Raw genomic sequence first — 25,510 nt, 5'->3', positions numbered from 1 at the left:
GATGGACTTGCACCATGCCCTTTTGGGGGTGTAATAAAAGCTTATCTAATAACTACAAGAAGTAAATAATATGGTCATCTCTATTTGATTAAAGTCTGACCTTGTGCTCGAAACATTCATGACACATATATTTACTCATAAGACAAGACTTGCATGGTCAGTGGAATAATGCTTACCATTGTCCTTTTTTTTCGTTTTGATTATGCTTGTCCCATATGTGCCAGGTTATTCCATGCACAACTTCTGCAAATTTTTTCAAAGATGTCCTGCCTTTCATGGCCAATCTTGTTCTCTGTCTCCCGGACTTGCTTAATGATCACAACCATAAGTCAATAAATGGCTTGGGTGATTATATGAAGCCTGCTTCTGACTTTCATCCAGTGAACTTACGGGTGCTAAATGCCCAACAAGCGGGTCACATGTTTTTAAGTCAAGTAAGTGTTAACTTCATCTCCTAGCTTACGTCTTTGTCATGAATTCTTTTACTGCAAGAGTGGAATTTCCTCCCTTCTGATTTCATGACTAATTTTACTGCAAGGCTATGGTGTACTATGCTTTAAATTTACAACCTATACGTGTATGCAGACTTTTGTTGTTTTGGAAGTACGGCTCTATATGTCTAAACATAAACATACAAGTTTGAGAGCCTCTGGAGGTGCCATGATGAAGGAATTTAGAAGTAGATGTTCAATTTTTGCTTAGGTTAAAGCAATCTTAGAGCGATTGCTGCAAGGAATGCATAAAGTTGTAGGATCAAAAGCAACATCACCAAAGACCAAGTGATTTCTAAAATTTTCATGTTGTCCGTAAGGAGAGTGAGATCCATGCAGACTAAGTAGGACTAGTGCTAAATGGATGGCTAGCAGTGTGAACAGCAGCATAGCATGTGCAGCAACACTAAATGTGGCAGTTCTTCAAGTCTTAGCATGGGGGGCACGAGGAGGTAAAGTGGTGCTCACTTGAGGATAGATATAAGGTCTAGAGTGCATGATTGGCGTTCTTGGTAGCAAAACATTGCAGGGCAAAGAGGTTCTCACCTAAGAATAGTAAGGAAAAGAAGTCCTAAAAGCTAAAGTAGCGTCTGAACCCACATAAGGTAACGCAATTGAACCTATTTCAAGGAATGAGACTAAATTTGTTTAAGAAGATGCAAAGGAAAGATCCTCCTCTATTGCCATTTATAACTTGGGATGGATCTAGGTCTTGACTCTTCATTGTGACTTATAGTCAGTACTTGCATATTAGATGAAGAACTTAGAGTAAGATATCCAATTGATCGTAAATGAGTACTATGAAAAGGTGGGAAGGGGGGGCTTTGAGATTGGGATACACAATGACAAATTAATTTGAAGTGGAATGTAAAGTTTGAGCTTACTTGTATGGGATCTTCTGCTTCTAGATCCTTTTCTTTAGAAACTTACGTACTATTATGGGTCTGAGTCTCCATGGTGACTTATAGCTAGTACTTGCATATCAAACACAACAACAAAAAGTGGACTTGACTAATACAAACTAGACGGCGTACTTGAACTTGCCATTGGTTCTAGCTGAGATAAAGACATTTGTGTAAAGAGATACTTGAACAAAGAAGATGAACTCAAAGTGTTCAACAAGAACACAGTAGAACTCAGGTAAAGAGAACTTAGAGTGAATGAATATACAATCTATGCAGATATGAATACAATGAACCTCAGACCTCCGTGGACCGGGGAAGAGATGAGTTGGAAGAGGACTCTTTGACAGCTTCAAGAGTGTGTCGTACCTTGAATGAATCCTGAAATGCTGCAAGCAGTCTTTGAATGTGATCAGCAGCACTAAACGTGTGGCCTATTGGCAGTCAAAAGTGCTGGGCAGCAGCACCTAAAACGCACGCTGCAGTCCATGATGTCCCATCCCAAAGTAGTCCGCTGCAGTCCATGATGTCCCATCCCAAAGTAGTCGGGCCATTGGTCAATGGATGCATGGTGGTTGCCTGAGAATCTACCAATACTATAGAAGTGATGGTTATCTTCCCTTTGGAGTCCAAAGGGCCACCCGGAGAAGCCAAGGCATCGGACAAAGGGTGCTCATTGGCTGCCCATTGGCCTACTACGATCTACAAAGGTGATGTAAATTGCTTAGAACTGCATTTTCTTTTCTTTTCTTTTCTTTTTTCTTTTGTTTGAAATTTGTGCTCATGGGGAAAAGGTATGGTTGGCTCACACATTGCAAAACAGCCAATGCATACATAGCCATCCATAAGGGTGTTGGTGATGAAGGAAATATAGAAGTATGGAATGTGTGCCGCTATAATACTCTCCTATGGAGACTGCTATATGAGATGCCACAACTAAGTTGAGACACAGTAGCATCTGGTTTGTTATCCAAATCCATGTCCTCATTTTCAGATCAAATGCCATTAGCCTCATCCCATTGATATAACCACTCCTAGAAGACTGTGCAAATGTATTGTTGATAGGTGAAGGTGCTTCCAAAGTACTAGCATCCGCTAAAGGTCCTCTCTGAGATCGTATGATGTGAGATGTAGTAATCTCCTTGTTCAACGTGGTATGGATATCTCTCTCCTCTCATGGATAATTTGGTATCTCTTTGCATTTTGTGATATCTATCTTGTTGGGGTTGACTTGGCAAGGCTTGATGGTATAGTTGGTTTGCACAGGAAACTCATAGTTTGCAATGGCAAAAGATTAATCTCTCCAATTGTTGTGTGGAGAGTATGCTTTTCTTCTAGTATGGAGCAAGGCCCATGTACTCTTGCTTCTCTCGGTGCCCAAAGCTACAATCTTGTTAGAGAATCCTCATTGCAATGTGTCTTTAAAAGGAAACAAGATAGAAAGTAGTTCTCATATTACTAATTAAAAAGCAACATGGTTTTGGATCAAATCTTTACTCTTACCAAGGTAGATTTCTTGATGTGATATTTTTTCCACCAAGTGATTGGTTGCAACCAAGTCTCTTGTCACATTGCAATGCATGATCCAAATAGACCACTCCAACTACTGAAAAGAAGATGTTTGTACTCGAGCTTCAAATATTAGATTATGATTCTTTTATCTATGATCAATGCAAACGGATAGAGGAGAATGACCTGGCAGATTATCTTCCGTGTTGCACTTTACCTTGATGTGCTTTAGTTAGAGCTAACTTTGGATTTGGACCCTTTCACGGGTAGCAAAGTATAGAAGATCTAGAGTATTGCCTAATACTCAAGGGAGAGGTTGCACCTCCACTCCCTTAGTGATGGATAGCTCAATTATGTAGCGGATAACAGAATTACTAGGTTTGCATCTAGGATATTGTATGATGACAATATTTTTTCCATTGGACTCATTCCAACGGTTGGGAGAGGGGGAGAGAGAGCTTTTGCTGCAACTTTCTAGCCATTGGTAATCAATCCAGCCATTGGAGATTGTCAAAAGCTGATTAAGAGGCCATTGGAGGTAGGTGACAACCCTTGTAGGCTGTCCACAGGCAAGTGAACAATTTTGGGGCCCACAAGGGCAGGTGACTACATGTGGCACTCTTGTTGATGGTGGGTTGCAATCATTTAGTCATTCGAGCAAAGCAATAGCACATTTGAGCACTTTTAAATATTTCTCTCTCCTTAGCTTTCTCTTTCCTCTAGAGAATTCCCTCAACAATTCTCAGCCATTTTTAGGCCTTGGTGAAGAGCAGCCGTGTTTTTGATAGTGTAAATCCTAATTTATAGTAGAAATTAGGGTTTAGCAACCACCTTGGTGTGAGAGTGCGCTGCGGAAGAGGAAATACGAACATGGAGGGAGAGAGAGAGAGAAAGCAGAAAATAAGGAAGAGAAATCTGCACTGACTGAAATGAATGCTGAATACACTGAAATGGACTGATCAGTCCCTGCACGCAGCCCACAGCGTCAGTGAGGGCACCAGATCAGGCTGATGATGATGGCAGCACCACCACGGGGGAGAAGGAGTGTCGGAATCTGCAAGAAGACAAGTGATCAAGTGGGGAGGGGGGCTGCCAATAAATAGGCAACGGACAAACCCTAACCCTAACCCTAAAATGGGCGCAAACCCTAAAAGTGCCCTAAAATGGGCGCCCCACCACAGTGACCAAAAAGTGGCCGGGCAGCCAGTGGCTGCCCACTAAAAGAGGCCAAAAAGAAATACACAACCTAAGACAGCCAGTCGAGAGTGACTAGCCTCCCCCATTATAACACATGACAGACATGTCAGAGCTCCTAATGTCCTCGTCTAACTCAGACTGAGGCTCACAGGCAGGAGATGACAAGGCATGACAAACATGATTGCTAACACCCCCTCTCAGATCCTGGATGTGGCTGAAGGCCGAAGAAGAAAGAGATCCTGGGGTGGCAAGAGGAATGCCAATGTTGATGAAGTCCGTTGATGTAGACTGCCGCTAAAGGAGCTCCTCACGATCCTGGAAAGCCCCCTCTAAAACACTAGGGGCCAGGGAATCCACAGCCACATCACCGAGATCGTCCCCCTCTGAAAGGGATGGGGGGTACGAGGGAACCACCGGAGGAGAAGGTGGGGGATGGGAAGGAACCTGTGGAATAGAAGGTGCACAAGCGGGAACGGGTGTAGCAATAGACTGTCGCGGAGGACCTTGCATCAAAGAAGGGGAATGGAGCGTGTAAAGCCCGCTCTCCTGCCAACCTGTAGATAAGACAGCTCCTGTAGAAGAATCCTCAATAACAACGGCATGCTCGGTGAAGATCACTCGTGTGCCAAGCCTCGTAAGGCCATAAACTGAGAGGAGGGGAAGGCCCAAGTCCGGAACATGTAGGGCCTGTGAAAGGAAGCTCGTAGGTCGGTCTGTAAACAAAGGCAATGTGCCAACACCACTAATAGGCACCGATAAAAGGTCACCAACAGTGACTGAACCCTCTGATGGACGGAGATCCTGTAACAAATCACCTCGGGGAGTCATATGACTTGAAGCACCACTGTCCACTAACCAAGGCTGCGCAGAAGACACTGCATCCACGGAAGAAGAATCCTCCTCCAAAGCATGGATATGAAGGAACACTGACTCATGGGTAACAGCTGGTGTAGAGGTAGAAGAAGGCTCCGATGTAGATCCATCCTTCGCTCCCGAACGAAGGTGAGGGTACTTCTTCCAGCACTTCTCCTCGAGATGTGTCCCTTGCCCACAGTGTGGGCACTTCGGTCTCTCTGAATCTGAGTCAGAGCCTGAAGAACTGTCCTTCTGCTTAGCCTTTGACTTCGTCTTCTTCTTCTGTCCTCCCGAACCTGCAACAAAGGCTCTAGTGGAGTCGGATCCACTAGCACTGACCTCTCTGAGTTGCTCGTCATGCTCCAAGACAAGCGGGGATAGCTCCTCCCATAGAAGCTTCTCACGGGTCCTTGATGTAAGAAGGCTGGTGTAGAAGACATTAAACCGAGGCGATGGCAGCTGAGTCAACAGAATCATCGCCATATCCTCAGACGATATCATACGACCGAGGGATGCAAGCTCATCCCTCATATCCTGTAATCTGTTGATGTGGTCCTTCATGGAAGGACTATCATCAATAACGAGCATCCGCAACTTCTTTTCAAGAGATATCCGGTGGGCAAACGTCTTCTGCTGATAGAGAGACGCTAGCTTTTGCCACACGTCCGCTGCAGTCTTCAACCTGTGAACATGAACAAGGACAGAATCCTGCAAACTCAGAAAGAGGAAAGATCGGGCTCTAGAATTGAGCCGATCCCATAAGGCTGGCGATCCATAGATGTCCCATCTGTGGGATCCACCATAGGCCGGGGAGTAGGAACAGAAACAAGCTCCCAAAGATCGAAGGAGTCCAAGATACACTCCACCTTGCAGGACCATAAAGAAAAGTTGGAGCCATCCAACCGGTCCTCTTTGGGCAGCTGAGGAAGTACGGGTACCTGTACAGGGGGTACCAAAGGCTGCATCTTTGGCCCACTGGAAGGGGCTCGCCGAGATACATGAATAGAAGGGGGACGAGAACAAGGAATAGACTCCGTATGACGATCCTCGCGATAGAAATCACGCCTCCGTTCAGATGAATGTCGAGACAAAAGCTCGTCATCTGAATCATCAAAACCTGTAAACTGATGATAAGACATATTCTAAATCTGCAAAACACCAAAACACAACAAGGGAAGGTTGCCGGTGCCGAAACACAAACACCAGAAGCTCCTGAGCTGGCCGCCTTGCACAGAACGCAAGGATGATGTCAAAACGCAAATGCTGACGATGCAATCACCACAGAAAAACAGCCGCCTGCCTGAAAACGCAGCCTGGGAATAGGTCGCCAGCAGGAAAAGAGCCGCCGGACGATGGAACAGCCGCCAAAACAGCAAGGCGCAGGCTGGAGGAGTGTCGCCCAGCTGTTGGAGGGCCGCCCAGGCTGAAAACGCAAGTAGGAAGAGGTGGGTGATGACGTGGCAGCCATTGGAGAAGGCGTCAGCAGCAAACGCAAATATATGGACACCAAAACAGGCCGCCTTGATCAAGGAGATGGTGCAGAAGGTGACGCCTCATCTGTTGGAGATGTCTTGACCAGCAAACGCAAAGTTGTGGGTGTTCTCTCGCGTAAAACTCAGCTCCGTGTACTCTCCTTCGGCTCTGATACCATGTGAGAGTGCGCTGCGGAAGAGGAAATACGAACACGGAGGGAGAGAGAGAGAGAAAGCAGAAAATAAGGAAGAGAAATCTGCACTGACTGAAATGAATGCTGAATACACTGAAATGGATTGATCAGTCCCTGCACGCAGCCCACAGCGTCAGTGAGGGCACCAGATCAGGCTGATGATGATGGCAGCACCACCACGGGGGAGAAGGAGTGTCGGAATCTGCAAGAAGACAAGTGATCAAGTGGGGAGGGGGGCTGCCAATAAATAGGCAACGGACAAACCCTAACCCTAACCCTAAAATGGGCGCAAACCCTAAAAGTGCCCTAAAATGGGCGCCCCACCACAGTGACCAAAAAGTGGCCGGGCAGCCAGTGGCTGCCCACTAAAAGAGGCCAAAAAGAAATACACAACCTAAGACAGCCAGTCGAGAGTGACTAGCCTCCCCCATTATAACACATGACAGACATGTCAGAGCTCCTAATGTCCTCGTCTAACTCAGACTGAGGCTCACAGGCAGGAGATGACAAGGCATGACAAACATGACTGCTAACACTTGGATCTTGTGCTAGGAATTTGAAGGCTTAGTATTTGAAATTAGTTGTTGGAATTCGAGGAATTACCAGATATATCAAGAAGCCAACCATGCCAATTGGATTTGGGGTTCATTTCGACTAGCCAAGGATCAATTATAGGCCAATCCCTCGCTAGATCAAGGGGCAAATCGATAAACAGGCTTGTGGGTCATTTGTGACAGCAGGAGGCATTGGAAAGTAAAGGAGTTTGGAGTAATCTCAGTGTGCTTCATACATTTGCAATGCAAGCCAAAGAAAGACTGCAAGGCATGCCAGTTTTTGGGGCAAATCAGGTGTCTACTGTCCAAGATTAAGTGGTAACATTTGTACGTTGAATGCATGTGGTAGGGGTTAGGGAAATTCCAGGCATGAATTAAATTTTGGTTTGCTGTGTCAATAGTGTAGGTTTGATGTTACTAAGTTTGACATTAAATCGAGTGTGCAAAGATTGGGGGATGTTGGGATTGATGCATGAATAGGGCTGAGGCTTTGTTGAGTAGATTGGAGCAATTTGGAACCAAGATTTGCATTTATTACACATTGTTCATAGTGCATAACAATGTCAATCAAGATTGCATCTCCAATGCACTCCTTCAGGTCAATTGGGTTGAGAACATGTTTTTTAATGCATTACAGTTGCTATAGTGTGAATGGACACATTTGTCTTGCATTTGGCCAAGGTTAGTAGAACGAGGCACCACATGGAGACAAGTTTGGACTGATTCGACTGATTCAAGAGCAAGGCATATGGGAATCTTTGGCTTTGAGAGTGTTGGTTTGTGGAGACATGTCACTTGTGATTTATATAATCTTTGAATAATGATAAATAAATACTATAAGAGGCACCAATGTTTAGGGCCTTTCATGTATCATTTACTGTACAAGACTGCTCTTCTATTCAATGCACTTTTGTTTATTTGCTGATTATTTCATGTGTGCAAGTTGGTTATTATCCATTATTTCTATAGGCCGGTTTCAGTCACATGAAGGACCCATCTCATCCTTTGGAATTCCCAACTTGGCTGTCATCTTTTGAGTAATAAAGTTAGCACGGGCTCTAATATCAAAGACAACCAATGCTGTTTGATTCCTCACTTTGTCCCAAGCATGGCATAACTCTCTAGCATAAGTTATAACCATTTGGCTGTTAATCTGGCTAACGGCTTAGACTTCTTGCCTTTTTACTCCCTTCTTTCCTCATAATTATCCTTGGACTTATGTTGTGGGCATTCACAAGCTATATGCCCCTCTTGTTCACAAATAGAACATTTAATTTTCCAGCAAACAATGCCTTCTTTTTAGTAGGTTCTTTTCCATGGACATGTGCCCTTTTAATTTGCCTACTTGTATTGTATGGTGGCTTGGACTGTTTCCCCATCTTTTGCTTTATCAAGGGATTTAGGTTTGCTACCCTTATTTCTAGAATTCCCCTTTGAAGAAACATTGCTGCCCTTAAAACCTATAAGATGTCCTTTCATCAATGCAAAAGTTGTAAATGCATTTTCAGTCAATCGGGCCATGTTGGTCACTTTGTCTTCATGAGATATTGGTAGATTTCTTTAGGTAGGCCACGAAAACAGGTGTCTATCTACTTTGCCATTATGATCTTAGAAAAAGAGCTGACGAACAACAAAGCTGCCCAAACCTACTGTATGCTGCTCCAAATTAGTGCATTGAATTACATTCAATTTGTGTGAAGTTGTTGTCACATCCACTTTAAAAGTGTTTGTGAACCATTGAGAAGAGAAAACATGTTAAAAATGTACCGACTTTGCTAGTGCTATGTCTTGCATGAAAAGGGTGGTCCACTATTGAAGTGCATTTCTTTTCAAGAAAGTCACTATCTTGCGCACTTTTTGTTAGCAATCATGTTTGTGATACACTGCCATCTTCTACCTGTGAGCTTGAGTTTGAGTCAGACATGACATTCGGAGCTTTGACATTCAGTCTATTATGGTTTTTGATGGAGGAGGCAGCTCTTTCTATAGCATGGATTTCTTTTTCAGTCGGTTTTTAGGTGTGTTCACATTGGCTGAGGTTTATTTCTAGCCTGCATTTCTTTTTCAATGGCTAGTGGGGTGCATAGTTGTGTTTTTAATGGGCGGCCTGCTCATCATTTTCGCCAGCATTCTTTTATTGAATTTATGCTGGTTGGCTAGCATATGTAGGGCCTCCTAGAGCAGGTCGCCATTTTTGGTTGTTTTTGGCTATATATAGGCTGCGCCCAAGCTGTTTGGTCATTTTATCTTGTAGGTTTTAGCACACTTTGATGTTTGGGACTCTACTCCATCTTTTGGTACTGCCTTCTGTCATGGGCTTGATTTGATGCCTTCACTTATGCCTTGAGCTGCGTGCAGGGACTGATCAATCCTCCTTATATTCAGTTTTCTTTCGAAGTTGTGTGTAGATTCTTTTCTTCATTTAATTAATTTTCAGAATTAATTAATTCTAAAAATTAATTCAGCCCTTAATCCATGCCCAGAAAATTGACCTTGCCCATCCAAAAATTATTTGCCTAGGCCATTTGCAACCCAAAGTGATCCCATGCATTAATTGACCCTTGGACAAGCATTAATCCATTAATTAATGCCTAGTCCCTAGTGTTACCACTGACACTTAATGGCCAGTTAATGGTCCTAGGGACAAATTGACACCAAAATTCACCTAGAATCTAACAAGTGTAACTTGTTACAACTTTTGCCTTTGACACCCATCTTTTTCACAGGGTCCTTCGGCCTTCAATAGTGAAAAAGTAGCTTGCACCTCACACATGCATCTTTTAATTGCACATTTGATTAATCCTTTAATCAAATGTCAATTAAACATAAGCAAAACATCAAATTTTCACGTCCTTGTGATAGACCATCCCCTTGAAATCCTTGCAATCGTCCTCGATTGCACTGTAATGTATCAAAGCAAACAATATTGCATTGGAATTTTCACAAGGCATCATAGTCCACACAACATTGGCCACTGCTGGCTAACTCTCTCTTATGCCCACCATTTGCTGAAAATTTCCAGCCAGCATAAACATAGCATAAAGCTCAACAATAGTCCAAAATTGTTGCTAGAAACTCATTGGATGCATCCCAAACTCTTGTTTCTCAAGAGTGCTGACTACACAACCATAGTGAAGCATAAACGGAGCCGAAACCATGGCTGAATTGTCAATGGCATTCAGTACACATGCTGCTGTCCATAGAACTAGCTGAATACCACTGAAACTAATGATCATACATTGGAAACCAACACTCGGTACTCAGTCTCTCATGATCATAACTTGATGCAAATGTATAGTTTCAGAGCTGCAGTGAAAACCATACCCATCTGCATACATACCTACAGTGACTAGTACATTGAATAGTGACCTCATGGCAGACATACTGTCAGTATAGTACCTTGGATGCATGCTGAATACGTCCGAGATCCAGTATACACGAGAGCAATCCATTCCTGGAGGAGTGGAAGTGCTATCTCCCCCTTGAGTATCAGGTGGTACTCTGGACCCTTGCCCTGCTCAACCTAAAAGAGCCCGATCCAAAGTCGGCTCTAACTGAAAGGCATCAAGGCAAAGCTGCAACAAGTGAGGATGGTCTGCCAAGTCATCCTCTTCCATCCATTTAGTATCCATTGGTGAACACTTGTGAAACTTCACCCAATAGCTTATGGAAGCTTTACCTTTGACCTTTTCTCTTTATGTGCCAAAATCTGCTCGGATACTAATATGTCATTCAGCTCCTCTACATTGGATTGAATTTCAACAGATACATCCTTAGGCACATCAGCATAAAAAGGCCTCAACAAGCTCACATGAAAGGCATAGTGTATCCGCTAGTATAGAGGCAATTTTAGCCGATATACCACATCGCTGATCCTCTCTAACACCTGGAAAGGTCCATAGTTCCTCATTCTGAACTGCATATACATTCTCGTTCGCCCTTTCATCTTTTTCAGCCTTGACTTTTCAAAACGCAGCAATACATAATCATCCTTTAAGAAATACAATACACATCCATGGTGATCAGCTGCTCCCTTTTATGTTCCTTAAGTTCTCTGAAACGCATACTTTATCCTTACATAAGCTGTAATAAACTGCGGCATCTTTTGCCTACCATGCTTCACTTGCTAACATACAATACATGTCCGATCTTTCATCACATGCAATCTAGTGTGATATTCCATACATCACTGATTCTCTCATGTGCTATGATCGTTATCAGCTTGTTGTTGATTAGGACAATTCCTAGCAATGTGTCCCTCCTATTCACATATGTAACATTTATTAGCAGCCCTCAATTCTCTATGCTCTGCCACACTTTTCGAAGGTCTTTGCTGTTGTTTTTGCCTCTTTTCAGCCTGATTTTCAGATCTGCCATTTTTCTCAGCCTTCATTTCCTTGACATTTGACTCATCATGGTCTTGAAAGCCGACATCCTTTCCATTGAGAAATGTATCAGCTGTAGTAGCAGTTTCTATAAGTTGAGACATGCTTGAAACAGTGGATTTAATGCAAAAATCCGTGATTCCTTTAGGCAAACCACATACATACTTCTCCACGTGTTCATGAAGGGGAACTGACCGATAAGAAGTGATGGGCAGCAATGCATCCCAAAACTTCTTATTGTATTGCTTTAAATTCTTGCATTCCTTTGCATCAAGCTTGTTCCAAGCTGTCATGATGTCCACCTCAAAGTTACTAGTCAACCAATTCGATGCAAACATTTGCTTGAATTGTACCCATGTTGATGGTGCTCTACCTTGCATCAAGAGCGTGGACCACCACTGCAATGCATTTCCCTTCAAGAAAGTGGCTGCCTTTCGAATCTTAGAGGATTCGGTGAAGTTTCCCCCTGAATAGGCTACATCAAACTACTGAATGAAGGTCAAGGCTTTCAGCCTATCTTGTGCACCATTGAAGGACTCAAACTTCACTGCTTTTCCACCCTCATCATAGTCCTTTGTTGGACCTATGGGGGTCAAATTGTCATATACGGGCTGTTGCAAAAAGGGTGCATTTGCTGTATTTCCATGATGGCAAGCATTAAACGGAGCATTTGCATGACCAGCACTTAAATTACCAGCAAGCCTTTTGGGTCATTTGCCCCTTGATTCACCCAGGACTTCTTCTCCAATTTGACCCTTGGCTGGCCAAATGGTGCCCAAAATCAATTTGGGATGGACTGGCTCCTGAAATCCCTTGATAATCTTCAATTATCAGCTACTGATTTCAGTCCCTTGAGCCTTCAATCTCTAGCACGGATCCCAAGGTGACTGCTAAACCCTAATTTCTACTGTAAATTAGGCTTTACTGCAGAAATTACAGATCAGGCCACCAAAAATGGCTGAGATCTCCTCCGAATGGCTGAGAATTGTTGAGAATGCCTGAACATAGGCTGAAGGAGATGAGCGAATGCTATAGAGAGAGAAAATTCTGAGATTTGTTGCGAAGAACTGATCAAAATCAGTAGCTGCCCTGCCATCAGCCCCAAACGGATACACCAACAACAATGGGAGCATTAGAGTTCTTGGAATAGGTGGTGATAACCTGATTTAAGAGTTAATTACAGCAATAAATAAATGCACATAAAATGAAATACACACTTTACTATAACATTCTTGGATAGTAGACACCCTGTTGGTCCCAAAATTGGTGCCCCTTGCGGTATTTCTTTAGCTTTCATTCAATTGGAAGGAGTACAACTCGAGATTCTTCAATCTCATCTTGCTAACCAATTGCTCTTGCTATCATAAATGACCAACAAGCCTTTTGGGTCATTTGCCCCTTGATTCTCCTAGGACTTCTTCTCCAATTTGACCCTTGGCTGGCCAAATGCTGCCCCAAATCAATTTGGGATGGACTGGCTCTTGAAATCACTTGATTATCTTCAATTATCAATTGTTGATTTCAATCCCTTGAGCCTTCAATCTTTGGCATGGATCCCAAGGTGACTGCTAATTTACTGCAGAAATTACAGATCAACCCACCAAAAATGACTGAGATCTCCTTCGAAAGGCTGAGAATTGCTAAGAATGGCTGAGCATAGGGTGAAGGAGATGAGAGAATGCTATAGAGAGAGAAAATTCTGAGATTTGTCGCGAAGAACTGATCAAAATCTGCTGCTGCCCTGCTGTACCAATCCCAAACAGATGCACCAACAACAATAGGAGTTTCAGAGACTGTGATATTCAAGAGAAAGTACATCAATAGCAATTACCAGCTTCCTAAGGTCAAGAATATGCAATCTCCATCACCAAAATGGTCTCCAATGGCTGGGAAATGGCCCCAGAAGTTGGCAGCAACAGTCTAACACCTCTTCCTAACAGCTCCAAAATGAAAAAAATGAGATTTTCATATCCTTTTAGCCCTATTTAGCCTTTCCCCCACTTGCATGGGAAAGTTTTGCCAAGTGGCAACTTTCTTAATCCATTTTTAGCAATTTTCAGCCATTTAATTAATTTTCAGAATTAATTAATTTTGAAAATTAATTCAGCCCTTAATCCATGCCCAGAAAATTGACCTTGCCTATCCAAAAATTAGTTGGCTAGGCCATTTGCAACCCAAAGTGGTCCCATGCATTAATTGACCCTTGGACAAGCATTAATCCATTAATTAATGCCTTGTTTCTAGTGTCACCATTGACACTTAATGGCCAATTAATGGTCCTAGGGGTAAACTGACACCAAAATTCACCTAGAATTTAACGAGTGTAACTTGTTATAACTTTTGCCTTTGACACCCATCTTTTTCATAGGGTCCTTCGGCCTTCAACTGTGAAAAGGTAGTTTGCACCTCACATGTGTAGCTTTTAATTGCATATTTGATTAATCCTTTAATCAAATGTCAATTAAACATAAGCAAAGTATTAAATTTTCACGTCCTTGTGACACCTGGAGGTTGCCTTGTTGCATTTCGGGATCCATTAGGCTCTTTGTTGGCTGTGTTTTGCAGATTTCTCACTCTCTTGCTTGTTGGGGATATCATTGCCGACATTGATCCAATATCATTGTTTGCTGCGTTTGTTGCTGTTTAACACTTCGAGGTTGCCTTGCTACGTTTTGGGATCTATTAGGAGCATGAAACACTTTCCAACTCATTATCTTTGCCTCAATCCTTGAGACACGAGAGTTCGAGGTATAGTTTTCATTCCCTGCACGGTTTGTTTGTTGCATGAGCATCGTATTATATTTATTCATTCATTTGGATTTTCACTTTGTTCATTGTCTCTGAGTTACCCTAGCCATAACTATGTTTTGTTGAGTTTATGCTTTGTTGTTTGCTTTCATTAATGTTTTATCTTGGGATATGTTTTTCTATGGTATTAGAGCTAGGATATCTTTGAAGAAACCTTTTGATAAATGCTTATTTTGTGCCATTTTTATGCTATTTTTTGGCAAAACTGAAGGGCTTTGGCTCTGTATTATGCATTATTTTTTATAAAATTTAATTAAAAATAAGGTTATCAAGTCGTATTTAGATTGTGTTGAGGTGGAATTAGAAGTTCAGATTCCGGATATTTTTAGATGAAGAATTTAGGGAGCGGAAAAATAATAAGTGATAGAAGGCGGATGCGGAAAATTTTGTAGTGAAAAGCGTAGATATTTTGAAGATGGGTAGAAGTACGTGTATAATTTAGTATGCATACTTGGAGTTTGGGTCAAAAAGCTGTGGGCAGGGACAAATTAGATTTGGAGATGTCAAAGAAACTGGTTCAGATGAAAAAACTGTCATTTTTGAAAAGATGTTATTCAAGAAGTTGAGGGGGAGGGGGGGGGGGGAATGTCATGTGAATAAGGGAGTTAAAGAGAGAAAGAACACAAGAAAAAATGGTCGCTATTATTGGGGAGTGTGTTGCTGATTCTGTTGCAGATGTTGCCTTATTTCCGATATGGATTGGTTGCATTTGATTCTTTCTTACATCTCCTTCAACCTCATATCATTCTTGATTATGATTCTTAAGTATAGAGAGAGAAATTTTAAGTAAGATTAAGAAGAGATTAGTGTGTATTAGTGGGAGAGGCGAAAGATTAAGGATTTTGAGGATTGCTAGAAGTGAAGGGAGAGGAGAAGCATGCACCAGCACTCTCAAATATAGCGGATAATCTTTAATTATCTTCTCAATGAGGTATGAATGCTTTCATTGAAAAGTGAGTAAGAAATGGATAGAATGTATGATTTATGGTTGTATACATTCATTTTATGATCTTTGAAGGTAAAATAAAAAAGAAGAATTAAGGTTGCATCAGTTGCATTGAAATGGTAGAGAAATTGCTAGAATTAGGATAAAAACTGTATTTTTAGTCCATAATTAGAAAAAATTAGGAGTTTTGTCTAATGTTGATATGAAGTAAATTAAAATATTGTTAGAATGCATTGAATGGAACTTAAAAATGAAGTTTTATATGTTGGAGATGAATCTACTAAAAGATATATGCATTTTAGTATAAAAAATGACAGTTTTTGATTGTAATTAGTAATAATTAAGAGTATTAGTGAAAGATTAAGAATGAGGACCTAAAACTGAGTTAAATTAGGTCGTGATGGATTTATCTATTAAATCTTAGTTTAAATGGACTTCTAAAATTAAAGTTATTAAATTTTAATGGTAAAAATAATAGTTTTTGGGTAGTAATTAGTAAATATTAAGAGTAAATAAAAAATTTTATGGATGAAAATTGGTACTCAAACTACATGTAGTATAAGGAATGTCTGGTTAATAAGGTTTGATGTATTATGATTATATATAATTATTATAAATGTTTTTATTTTTCTGGGTAGTAGTAATGTAAAATCAATAACTTTTGATAATGAGTGAGTTAGGAAAAAGATGTGGAAACTAGCATGGAATACAAAACCTTTTTCTCTACACCACCTTCATCTCGATCTCCACATGAGAGAGAGTGGTTGTTGGACAAATTTTCTCCTTGACCATCCATTATATTGCACCTCATGTGCTTTGTTTGTTCAATGAGTTAGTTCATTTCTGCATTCTCATTCTTGAGTTCTTAGTTGTGTGGTTTTTCTTACTTGGCTTTTTTGCTCTATAATCCCTATTGTATCCTCACACCATCCTTACCAGCTGGTTGCAATGACTGAGATGCACTTTCTGAGACCTTGGGTTGATGATACTGAAATTATAAGGAGGTTAGATAGTGCCCCAAGACAAAGAAGGAATATGGGGAACATCCATGGTTGTCAAATGTGCAGGATGGAGCTGCCACTCCCTTGAATCCCCTAAAGATGGGGAAATTGGATGAGAGGCTTGGTCTTTGATGGTGCTAGTGTTTCAGAGGGGAAGGATGAGACATCAAATGTATACATGTGCTTTTGAAAGACCTAATGCTCATAGTAGCTAAGGTGTCAAAATCACCCTGCTCTAATGCCACAACGGAAACATGAGGCTAATAGAGAATGCACAAGAGTGTACGAGCAACACAACTAAGAAATGATTTCTTCGAATCAATGGATGAATGATACAATACTCAACCAACTACAGAAAAATGAAAACCAAGGTGGAGGCTTGTTGCATATGTGGAAGAGAAATCCTAACATGTCTTTGTCTCTCTAGGATCTAGGTGTTTGCTGACAGGGGACCAACAAAGTCATCAATGACACCATGAAAAACAGGAGTGTGTTGTGCCCAGATAGATCCCGAAAGCTAGCATTCAGCTAAACTTGATGTGCAAGGACATATAATCAGCCAGTCAGCTGCAGGGAAGGTGTAAACAGCCAAAACACAGCTCTTCTTGGTTGAGATGATGATGTGGCAGGCTATAACAGCAGCAACACCTCCTGGACATATAATCAGCCAGTCAGCTGCAGGGAAGGTGTAAACAGCCAAAACACAGCTCTTCTTGGTTGAGATGATGATGTGGCAGGCTATAACAGCAGCAACACCTCCTGGACAGTAATACAGCAGTGGCATGGCTGCATTTTGATGATTCTGGCAAGTTTGGGATGCAATATATTCGGGCAGCAGCAGTAGCATTAATTGTAGGTGCAGCAAAGTCAGCAACAGGCCCAAACGCAGTAGTAGAGATGATGTGGCAGGAGGAATGATGAAACTAGGGCAGTGGATAACAGTGCCCCCCCTAGGATGCACTTGCCAGTTGCACAGGATGAGGGCAGGCACTTTGGGATGGGGTGAAGGCTGATGGCTATGGATGGCAAAGATGATGGTGATGGAAGCTGATGATGAAAAATGGCTTCTGGATGTGAGAATTGAGGATGGGATGGTCACACCCCGGGTCAGTCTCAAATTGGCTCCTTTGATTGCCAGACATTTCTCATCCCGGTCAGACTAGCTTTGTACAAGAGCACAGCATATTGGACAATGTCTTCATCTTCTGGGACTCCACCGCTCTTGCCCATTCCAGGAACCATGATTGCATTGTGCTTCTTCTCAATTTCAAGAAGGCATATGATCATGTGGATTGGGAGTTCTTGGAGGGCACCATGCTGTGGATGGGGTTCACAAAGGAGTGGGCCAGAGCAGCTGCAGGCCTATACTCCTGGAATTGATGAAATCTTTGTGTGGACCTAGAATTGATGTATGTGCCTATATAGCCCATGTTAGAGCACCTTTGTGATCAGTCTATGAATATGGGACCCACTGATTTGTATATCTGTCAGGCTACTTTCATGTATTGCTTTCACTTAGAGGGGGATGTTTCACATGATGTTTTGTCAAGACATTGTTGTAGTTGATTTTTTTTGCCCATGGCCACACTTTGGCTGATTGTGACAGTTTGTTGGATTCAGTTACCTATATGCATTTGTGCTTATGGAGTGATGTCGCTCATGGTGCCTCAGGATTGTAATCTGTCTCATTGGACAAGGAAACTTGTACTGCTCACATGTAGATGATGATGTTCATAATGATTTAGAGATTGCTTCTTTGGATTAGGTCACTTGTATTAATCATCTGCTAGAGGATGATCCCATTTCAGCAGATGATGTTACTGAGGAGTTTCTTTGCCACATGCATGAGGATGCTTGATGTTTCTTTGGATTGTGTGCTGGGTCCAGATACTACAAGATTTACAGTGTCAGAGAGACTGCATTCACGGGATGGGAACTTTTTTCAGAACTTCACATATGTTTGGTTACTCGGCAAAAGACAGTTTGGAGGACACAGAGTCTTGCAGGGAGATTCATACTTCAGAGAGGGTCATTTCTATGTGAGAGGGGGACATCCTGTTTCTGGCATTTCAATCTGAATGGGGGACCATTTACATTCAAGGTGTATGGGGGACCATCTACTTCAATGTCCTTGAGGCCATTCTAGTCCCATGTGGGGCTACCATAGTTCTGGAGAAATGTTCTTGAACTATGTTTTGCAAGTTCAAGATATAGCCGATGTTGACATTTCAGAGATCACAGAGAATGAACTCTTCTTTCCAGAGCAGATACTAAATATTCGACTTTTGAGTTTGAATTCTTGATCAAGGCCCAGCTAGGGTTCCAGTTTGGAGGTCTTATGATCAAGACTAAGTATCTTCAGTACCGAGTTGATGTTGGCACAGATGTACCACAAGTTGTGAGTGGGGGTGCTTACCCTCTTTTCTTTAATGCTCCATTTCATGGAACAATTCAGGTGTATCTTTAGTAGTTTTTGCATTGAGAGGGGCATCATCTATTGGTATATCTAGATGATGAGATGCAAGGAGGCTAGAGGGATGCAAACCTCATTGACCTTTTGGATGTATCCCTCTAACTTCATATAAGTTTCTCCATCTTCATTTCTTTCAAGATGTTACTGAGAGGGATATGGAGTCTTGTCCAGCTTCATTTTGGACAACCATGTTTTATCTTGGGTACCTGTCTTTTTCACACACTTCTGCACATTTGCACCTCAAGTGGTTCCCTATCATTGTCTTTTTACAACACTTCAGTTATATACACTGGAGCTAGTCAACTTCATTGTAGATATCGATTTTTCTCGCTCTAAGTTTAGCTTTAAGATTTGTTTTTTAAAGCTTGAAAATTGTTAAACTTGTTAGACTAGTTTCAAGGATTTTTACTGGCTTATCTTGCTAGTTTAAAACTTATCCACAATCAGTTTTGTAGAGAATTTGGTATATAGGTCTTGTATGCCAACTGTTAAAACTGCAAGCAGTTTTTGTTTGATGCTGAATGGTTCTCATCTCAGGAATTGATTGCAGCACTGCTTGCATGTGCATTCTTTTGCATCTATCCGTCCAAGAGAAGGTCTGAGACTGGATTCCAGTACTTCAACTTTGATGGAATCTTTGGGTGAGTGTCTAGTTATTTCAACTTGCTTATTTATGTTGATCAAAATAGGAGTCAATTGTAAAAGTCATTTCTTGCTGAAGCCTCGGGGAAATTGCAATTCCAGGCATGAGCAAAAGCTTCATTGCTTGAGGCACTACTTTGAGCGTGTGTGCAAACAAATGCCTCAAGGTATGGTTTCTTATGAAAGAAAAGTCTTGTCTTGGGTTACAGAGGACAGGTTTGCTTCCGAACCTGACATGAGCTTTTGGAGCAGCTCAAACATGGTCCTTTGCCCAATTAAGGTAAAGTCCTTGATTCAGTGTATTTCTTGTTCTTGGTTCAGGTTTTCAGTTTTGATAGTGGGAATAAAATTTCAAAAACCAATGCAGATATTTGAGAGTGGGACAATTGAAGATGACACTTCAAATGCACTACATGTGGATTTTGCAAATCGGTACCTTGGAGGTGGTGTGCTCTTTCATGGATGTGTACAGGTTAAAGTTGTTCTCTATAAAGCATGATGGCTGGGACTATTTACATTCTTGTAGGCTGCTACTTGCAGAACTTGATTTGATTGATTATGGAGGATGCGAAACTCACTATGTATGGCTCTACATTGTCGTGACACAGTGTGTCCATTTAGTAAAACTCACATATTATATAGAAATACTATGATTTTATCTGTGTATCATGACCAGTGTTTGGCAAGGAAAATGAAAGTTGATTATGTCTTAAAGACTATATGGGAGTATGGTGATAGTTCGGGATATATCAAAGACTTGCCAAGTGTAAGACAAAGTTTACATATGATATACCTCTCAAGTTGGTGACCATGTACTTTGCAAAGGTTGTAAATGGTTAGGACCAAAAGTATCGAGAATAAATGAGTGCTCAAGATAATGTCCACTGTTTATGGAATAAGGGCAAAGTGTCCAAATATAGTGAACATGCAAAGGGTAAGAAGGAGAAAAGTGAGACTTTTGTGTGAAGCCAGTTGTGGACAGCCAGAAAGGGGAAAAAACTGGCTCGATTTTTTCAACCTGCTTGTGGAGAAAAACGTGGAGAGGTTGGGAAGGAGAGCTGTATGCTTCTTATGCTCAATAGGAAGCTCCCAAGACAGGGCAGAAGTGGAAGCCATGAAAGCTTATGATAAAAGGACTTGAAGGAGGGTTTTAGGAGTGATTTCTGAAGTGTCTTTGCGTCTAGAGTAGGGCAAAACAGGGTAGCATGCTGTCCATGAAGTTCATGAGCTTCAAACAGACTTTTGAATGCATTTGCTTATGGAATTAAGCTCTCTAACAATAGAGGAGGTTCCAGTATCATCAAAACTCAAGTTTAGAGTGGATTTATGGGCAGCAAGGAGTGTTTTCTTCTTGCTATAATAAAACTGTCATACAGGGCTGAAGTGGTTTTTGAAGCCCCATAATGGATAAACAGTGGTTTATCACTTCGTGGCATTAATACGCATCATCCACTTCAGAGGTTTGGATGCATGTATAGATTTATGGGGCGCATGTCTTTGATTTGGACTATGTATAGCAGAGATCTTGATGCATGTTAGAGGATTTTTGAGCTAGTCTCAGATTGTGTGTTAGGCAATCGTCCCAAGTGTGTTTGCATGCCTAGGATCTAGGCATCTTATATGGCTGTATTGAGATGTATTGTTGGACCATGTATGGAATAAAATCATTGAGTTAGCTTTGTTGAGCATGCCTTCTTTCAAAATTTTTGCGCCTCTATTATTGTATTTCACTTCATTTGAACACTTGATACTCATTCTTTCTTCCTATTCCATGGCTCACTCTCTTTAAACCCTTTTGTCTCATACCCCTGTGTTAGACCTTCTACCTTACACATTTTGACATTGGTGAATTTGACGTGAAGGTTGGCAGAAGCAGCATTGAGATGGGTGATTCTTTAGGAGCTTCAGGATTAGGTGTAGGTGATGTATTGTAGCAAGTGGCTCAACATTTGACTTTGTTGTATCAGACATAGCAACAACAGTATTAACAACGGTAGCTGCAGTGACAACAACAACAAAGAAGACAGGATTCTAAGAGCTCGAGGTTGTAGTTGTGAATGCTTTGCAAGCAGTTGAAAAAGAGATGAAGTAGTTTAACGGGTAGAATGTATCAGCTTACGTACAGATATATGCATCAAAAATGGATTTTTATGGGGGTTTCTAGTATGCATAGACCCAGTATTTTGCTCGTCTTGCTGTGCAGGCATTGAAAGAGTGACTTGCAGATTTGTATCGAAAGGATGTGGGTTGGACTATCTTTTAAAAAGCTCTTAGAGAAGAGTTTTTTTTGAAGAGACTCGTTCGGTAACACACAAAACTTTCATGGATTGGGTAGATAGACCCAATAAAGGGCTTGCAACTACAGCTTTGCTGTGTGAATTTGAAAGCCGATATGCATAGTTGGATGTTGATGACCAGTAATCGTTATATAGTCAAAAAGTTGAATTGTTCCTAAAAGCTGTGGATCCAGTTTTGCAGGAGAAATTGAGTGACTATTTGGAAGATGAGACATCGGAGACAGGGCTGAAAATTAATTGGGTGCATGTAGCCGAAGTTGTAAATATGATTGTAAAGAGGGAAAGAATGAAATGTGAGTGTCTCCAACATAAAGGAAACACAAATATAGAGATAGAGAAATAGAGATAGACTACAAGAAAAGAAGAAAGAAATCTACATTGAACAAGGAACAAATGTTAAAGAAGGAGGACTGATTAGTTCTTGCACGCATCTCACTGAGTTAGTGAGGGTATCAAATGAGGTTGATGATGATGGCAGCACTAGAGATGGAGGAAGATGACAGAGTCGGAGTGTGCACTTGCAAAACTTGCAAGGGGAGAATGAAAGATGATTTGCCAAGTAAGTGGGAGGTAGCTATAAATAGCCAAACACTCGTAAATCTGGCCGACTTGATATTTGGCACCTAAAATATGGCCATATGACTGACCAACATTTAATGCTGGTTCAACGAGTATTTAATATTGGTAAAAATGCTAGAGAGGCACAAAAAATCCCGAAAATTGTGGACAATATGCAACTGGTGAGGCAGATTGATGCATGCAGAAACTATCTGGAAAATGCACCCAAAATCTTGATTGGAGAATAAATTAATTGAAAGGCAATAAAATGATTGCTCTAGAACAAGCTACCTCCTTCGTCAAACCAAGTGACAAACAGGTCAGAGCTCCTAAAGTCCTCATTTGACTCAAATTAAGGCTCATAAGTAGGAGGTGACAAGGCATGATAGTTATGACGGCTAACATCCCCTCTCAGATCTTGGATGTGGCAGAAGGTCAAGGAAGAATCACATCCTAGGGTGGCAAGAGAAATGCCAATGTCAACGAAATCTGTTGATGAAAACTATCTATGAAGAAACTCCTTAGGATTTTGGGAAACCCTTCCTGAAACACTAGGGGCCGGGAAATCCATAGCCGCATCACCAAGATCGTCCCCCTTTGAAAGGGATGGAGGGTACGAGGGAACCACTAGAGAAGAGGGTGGGAAATGGAAAGAAACCGGTGGAATAGATGGTGCACAAGTGGGGACGGGTGTAGCAATAGACGACTGCCTCAGAGGACCTTGCATAAGAGAAAAAGAATGGAGCCTATAAAGCCCGCTCTCTTGGCAACCTGTTGTAATAACAACTCTTGTAGAAGAATCCTCAATACAAATGGCGTACTCGGTGAAGATAACTCGCGTACCAAGCCTAGTAAGGCCATAAATTGAGAGGAGGGAAAGCCCAAGTTCGGAACATAAAGGGCCTATGAAAGGAAGCTTGACGTGTGGTTGGGAAACAAAGGCAAATTGCCAACACCACTAATGGGCACCCATACAATGTCACCAACAATGGCTAAATCCTTAGAAGGGTGTAGATCCTACAACAAATCACCTTGTAGAGTCATATGACTAGAAGCTCCGCTATCAACTAGTAAAGGCTACTAAGAAAATAAGGCAACCACTGAAGAAAGCTCCTCCAACTTTGGATTTCAAACAAAAGCAAATAGAATCTAATTAACAAGGGCAATACATAGAATTGAAGGGCATTGTCCACAAATATATAAATTTCATCTCTATGAAGAAATTGCGGAAGGATATCAATGCCAAGTCATGTATATTTACTCTTTTGCTCGTAAAAGTAGATGAAGATCAACCACCAACTCAACCATCTTCTTCTCCAAAGAAAAAAGACCCAAGTTTAGAAGAGCTATTGGAAGAATATAGGGATTTGTTTCAGTCACCATCATTCTTGTCTCCTAAACAAGAGGTTGACCATTCTATCAACTTGTTGCCCAACACAAAGCCCATCAACAAACCTCCCTATCACTTATCTAAGTTTGAGAGAGGAGGTGGAGCAATAAGTCAAAGAGCTGCTGCAAATGGGCTTAATTCGGCCAAGTCGATCATTGTTTGCTTCTTTTGTGCTCTTGGTCACGAAGAAGAATGGATCATTTCACATGTGCATTGATTATAGGGATTTGAACAAGTCAATGGTTAAGAATAGGGATCCTATTTTTTGCATTGATAATCTTTTTGATGAGCTTAAGGATGCAAAAGTCCTCACCAAAATAAATCTTTGTTCGGGTTGCCATCGAATTCAAATGAAGGAAGGGGATGAGTTCAAAATAGCTTTTTGGACTGAAAGGAAATTATCACTTCTTGGTTATGCCTTTTGGGCTTTCCAATGCGCTTGCTACTTTTCAAGCCCTTATGAACAAAATATTGTAGCCATTCTTGTTCAAAATAGTCATTGTATTCTTTGATGACATCCTTATCTATAGCAAGTCCAAGGATGGGCATTTGAAGTATGTATGGGAGATCTTTGATACCCTAAGAAGACACGCACTCTTTGCCAAGATGAGGAAGTGTTCTTTCATGGAAGATGAGGTAAAATACTTAGGTCATATTGCGGGAGAGCAAGGAATTAGAGTGGATCCAAACAAGGTGAAATGTGTCAAAGAATGGCCTACCCTTACAAATTCAACATCTTTGAGAGGATTCCTTGGATTATCTTATTTTTATAGGAGGTTCATCAAGAATTATGCTCATGTGGCGGCTCCATTAATGATAGGCTTAAAAAAGCAGCTTTCTTTTGGGACTCCATAGCCAAAAAAAAAGCTTTAATGAGCTGAAATCTCTTTTAATTTCAGCACCTATTCTTGCCTACTTGGACTTCTCCAAGGAGTTTATCATATATGTGGATGCTTGTGGAAGAGGAGTAGAGGAAGTTTTATATCAAGATCATGGAGTCATAGCTTATAAGAGCTGAAAGCTTGATGACAAGGAGCGCTAACTACATGTTTATGAGCAAGAGATGTTAGCAATATTGCATGCTATCAAAAGCGGCATTAGTATATCTATGGTAGCCATTTTAAAGTCAAAGCAATCATTGTATGTTGAAATACTTTCTTTCGCAACCAAATTTGTCTCCCAAGCAATGGAGATGGTTGGCCACTCTTCAAGGATATGACTTTGAGATATTATATATGGCTGGAAAAGATAATGTGGTAGTAGATGTCTTGTCAAGAATGTGGGCGTGTTCCATTTTCACTATTTCTACGGTGTATAAAGATTGGATCCATGACATTCAAGAAGAGTACTTGCTTGATGAGCAAGCATTCAAAATAATAAAGAGTATCCAAATTATAAGTGATATAATAGTCTTCTTTGGTATCATGGACTGTCTATTTGACTTCTTATTCATATTTCAAAGATCATATTTTGCAAGAGATGCACTCTTTACCTTTAGCGGGCCATCATGGTTTGTTCAAGACATTTGATAATATCCATAAGAGCTTCAGGCCCAGGAAGATATCTCTCTCTCTATGGCTTCTAGCCCATAGGAGTTTAGCAGTTGGCACTTGGCTTGGATATGGCAGGGACCCAGTGGCATGTGCGCGATGTGGTGAGCTAGAGGAGACACAGAGACATTGCCTATGGGACTGTTCGAGAGCCTAGGAGATTTGGAGGAGAGCTCTTAGGATAGTATTCCATGGTACAATGGAGTCCATGGTGGCGACGTGGGGGGCTGTAGCTTGGGTCACAGACAAAGGTCGAGCATTTGGCTATGAAGACACTCAGGGGAGC

At 41.4% G+C, this 25,510-nt stretch overlaps 1 protein-coding gene across 4 annotated transcripts in view; it reads left to right on the top strand.

Annotated features, from left to right (window-relative positions):
- Nucleotides 1-25,510, top strand: part of LOC148038240 (poly(ADP-ribose) glycohydrolase 1-like) — a 165,747-nt gene that overhangs the window by 722 nt on the left and 139,515 nt on the right. For 3 of the 4 annotated variants that reach the window (XM_087670260.1, XM_087670251.1, XM_087670235.1), the window contains exons 2-6: nt 225-434; nt 19,325-19,428; nt 19,532-19,709; nt 19,797-19,872; nt 19,970-20,010. In XM_087670260.1, coding sequence (XP_087526386.1) covers nt 225-434; nt 19,325-19,428; nt 19,532-19,709; nt 19,797-19,872; nt 19,970-20,010 — 609 coding nt within the window. Of the gene's footprint in view, nt 1-224; nt 435-19,324; nt 19,429-19,531; nt 19,710-19,796; nt 19,902-19,969; nt 20,011-25,510 lie in introns of all 4 variants that reach the window. The other variant, XM_087670242.1, reaches the window with a different exon arrangement.

The sequence above is a fragment of the Lygodium microphyllum genome, chromosome 3, assembly GCF_053477565.2.
Source record: "Lygodium microphyllum isolate KBCC chromosome 3, Lygodium_microphyllum_v1.1.10, whole genome shotgun sequence".
Taxonomy (NCBI): Eukaryota; Viridiplantae; Streptophyta; class Polypodiopsida; order Schizaeales; family Lygodiaceae; genus Lygodium; species Lygodium microphyllum.
Note: the sequence above shows the minus strand (reverse complement) of the source record. Positions and strands in the feature narration are given on the sequence as shown.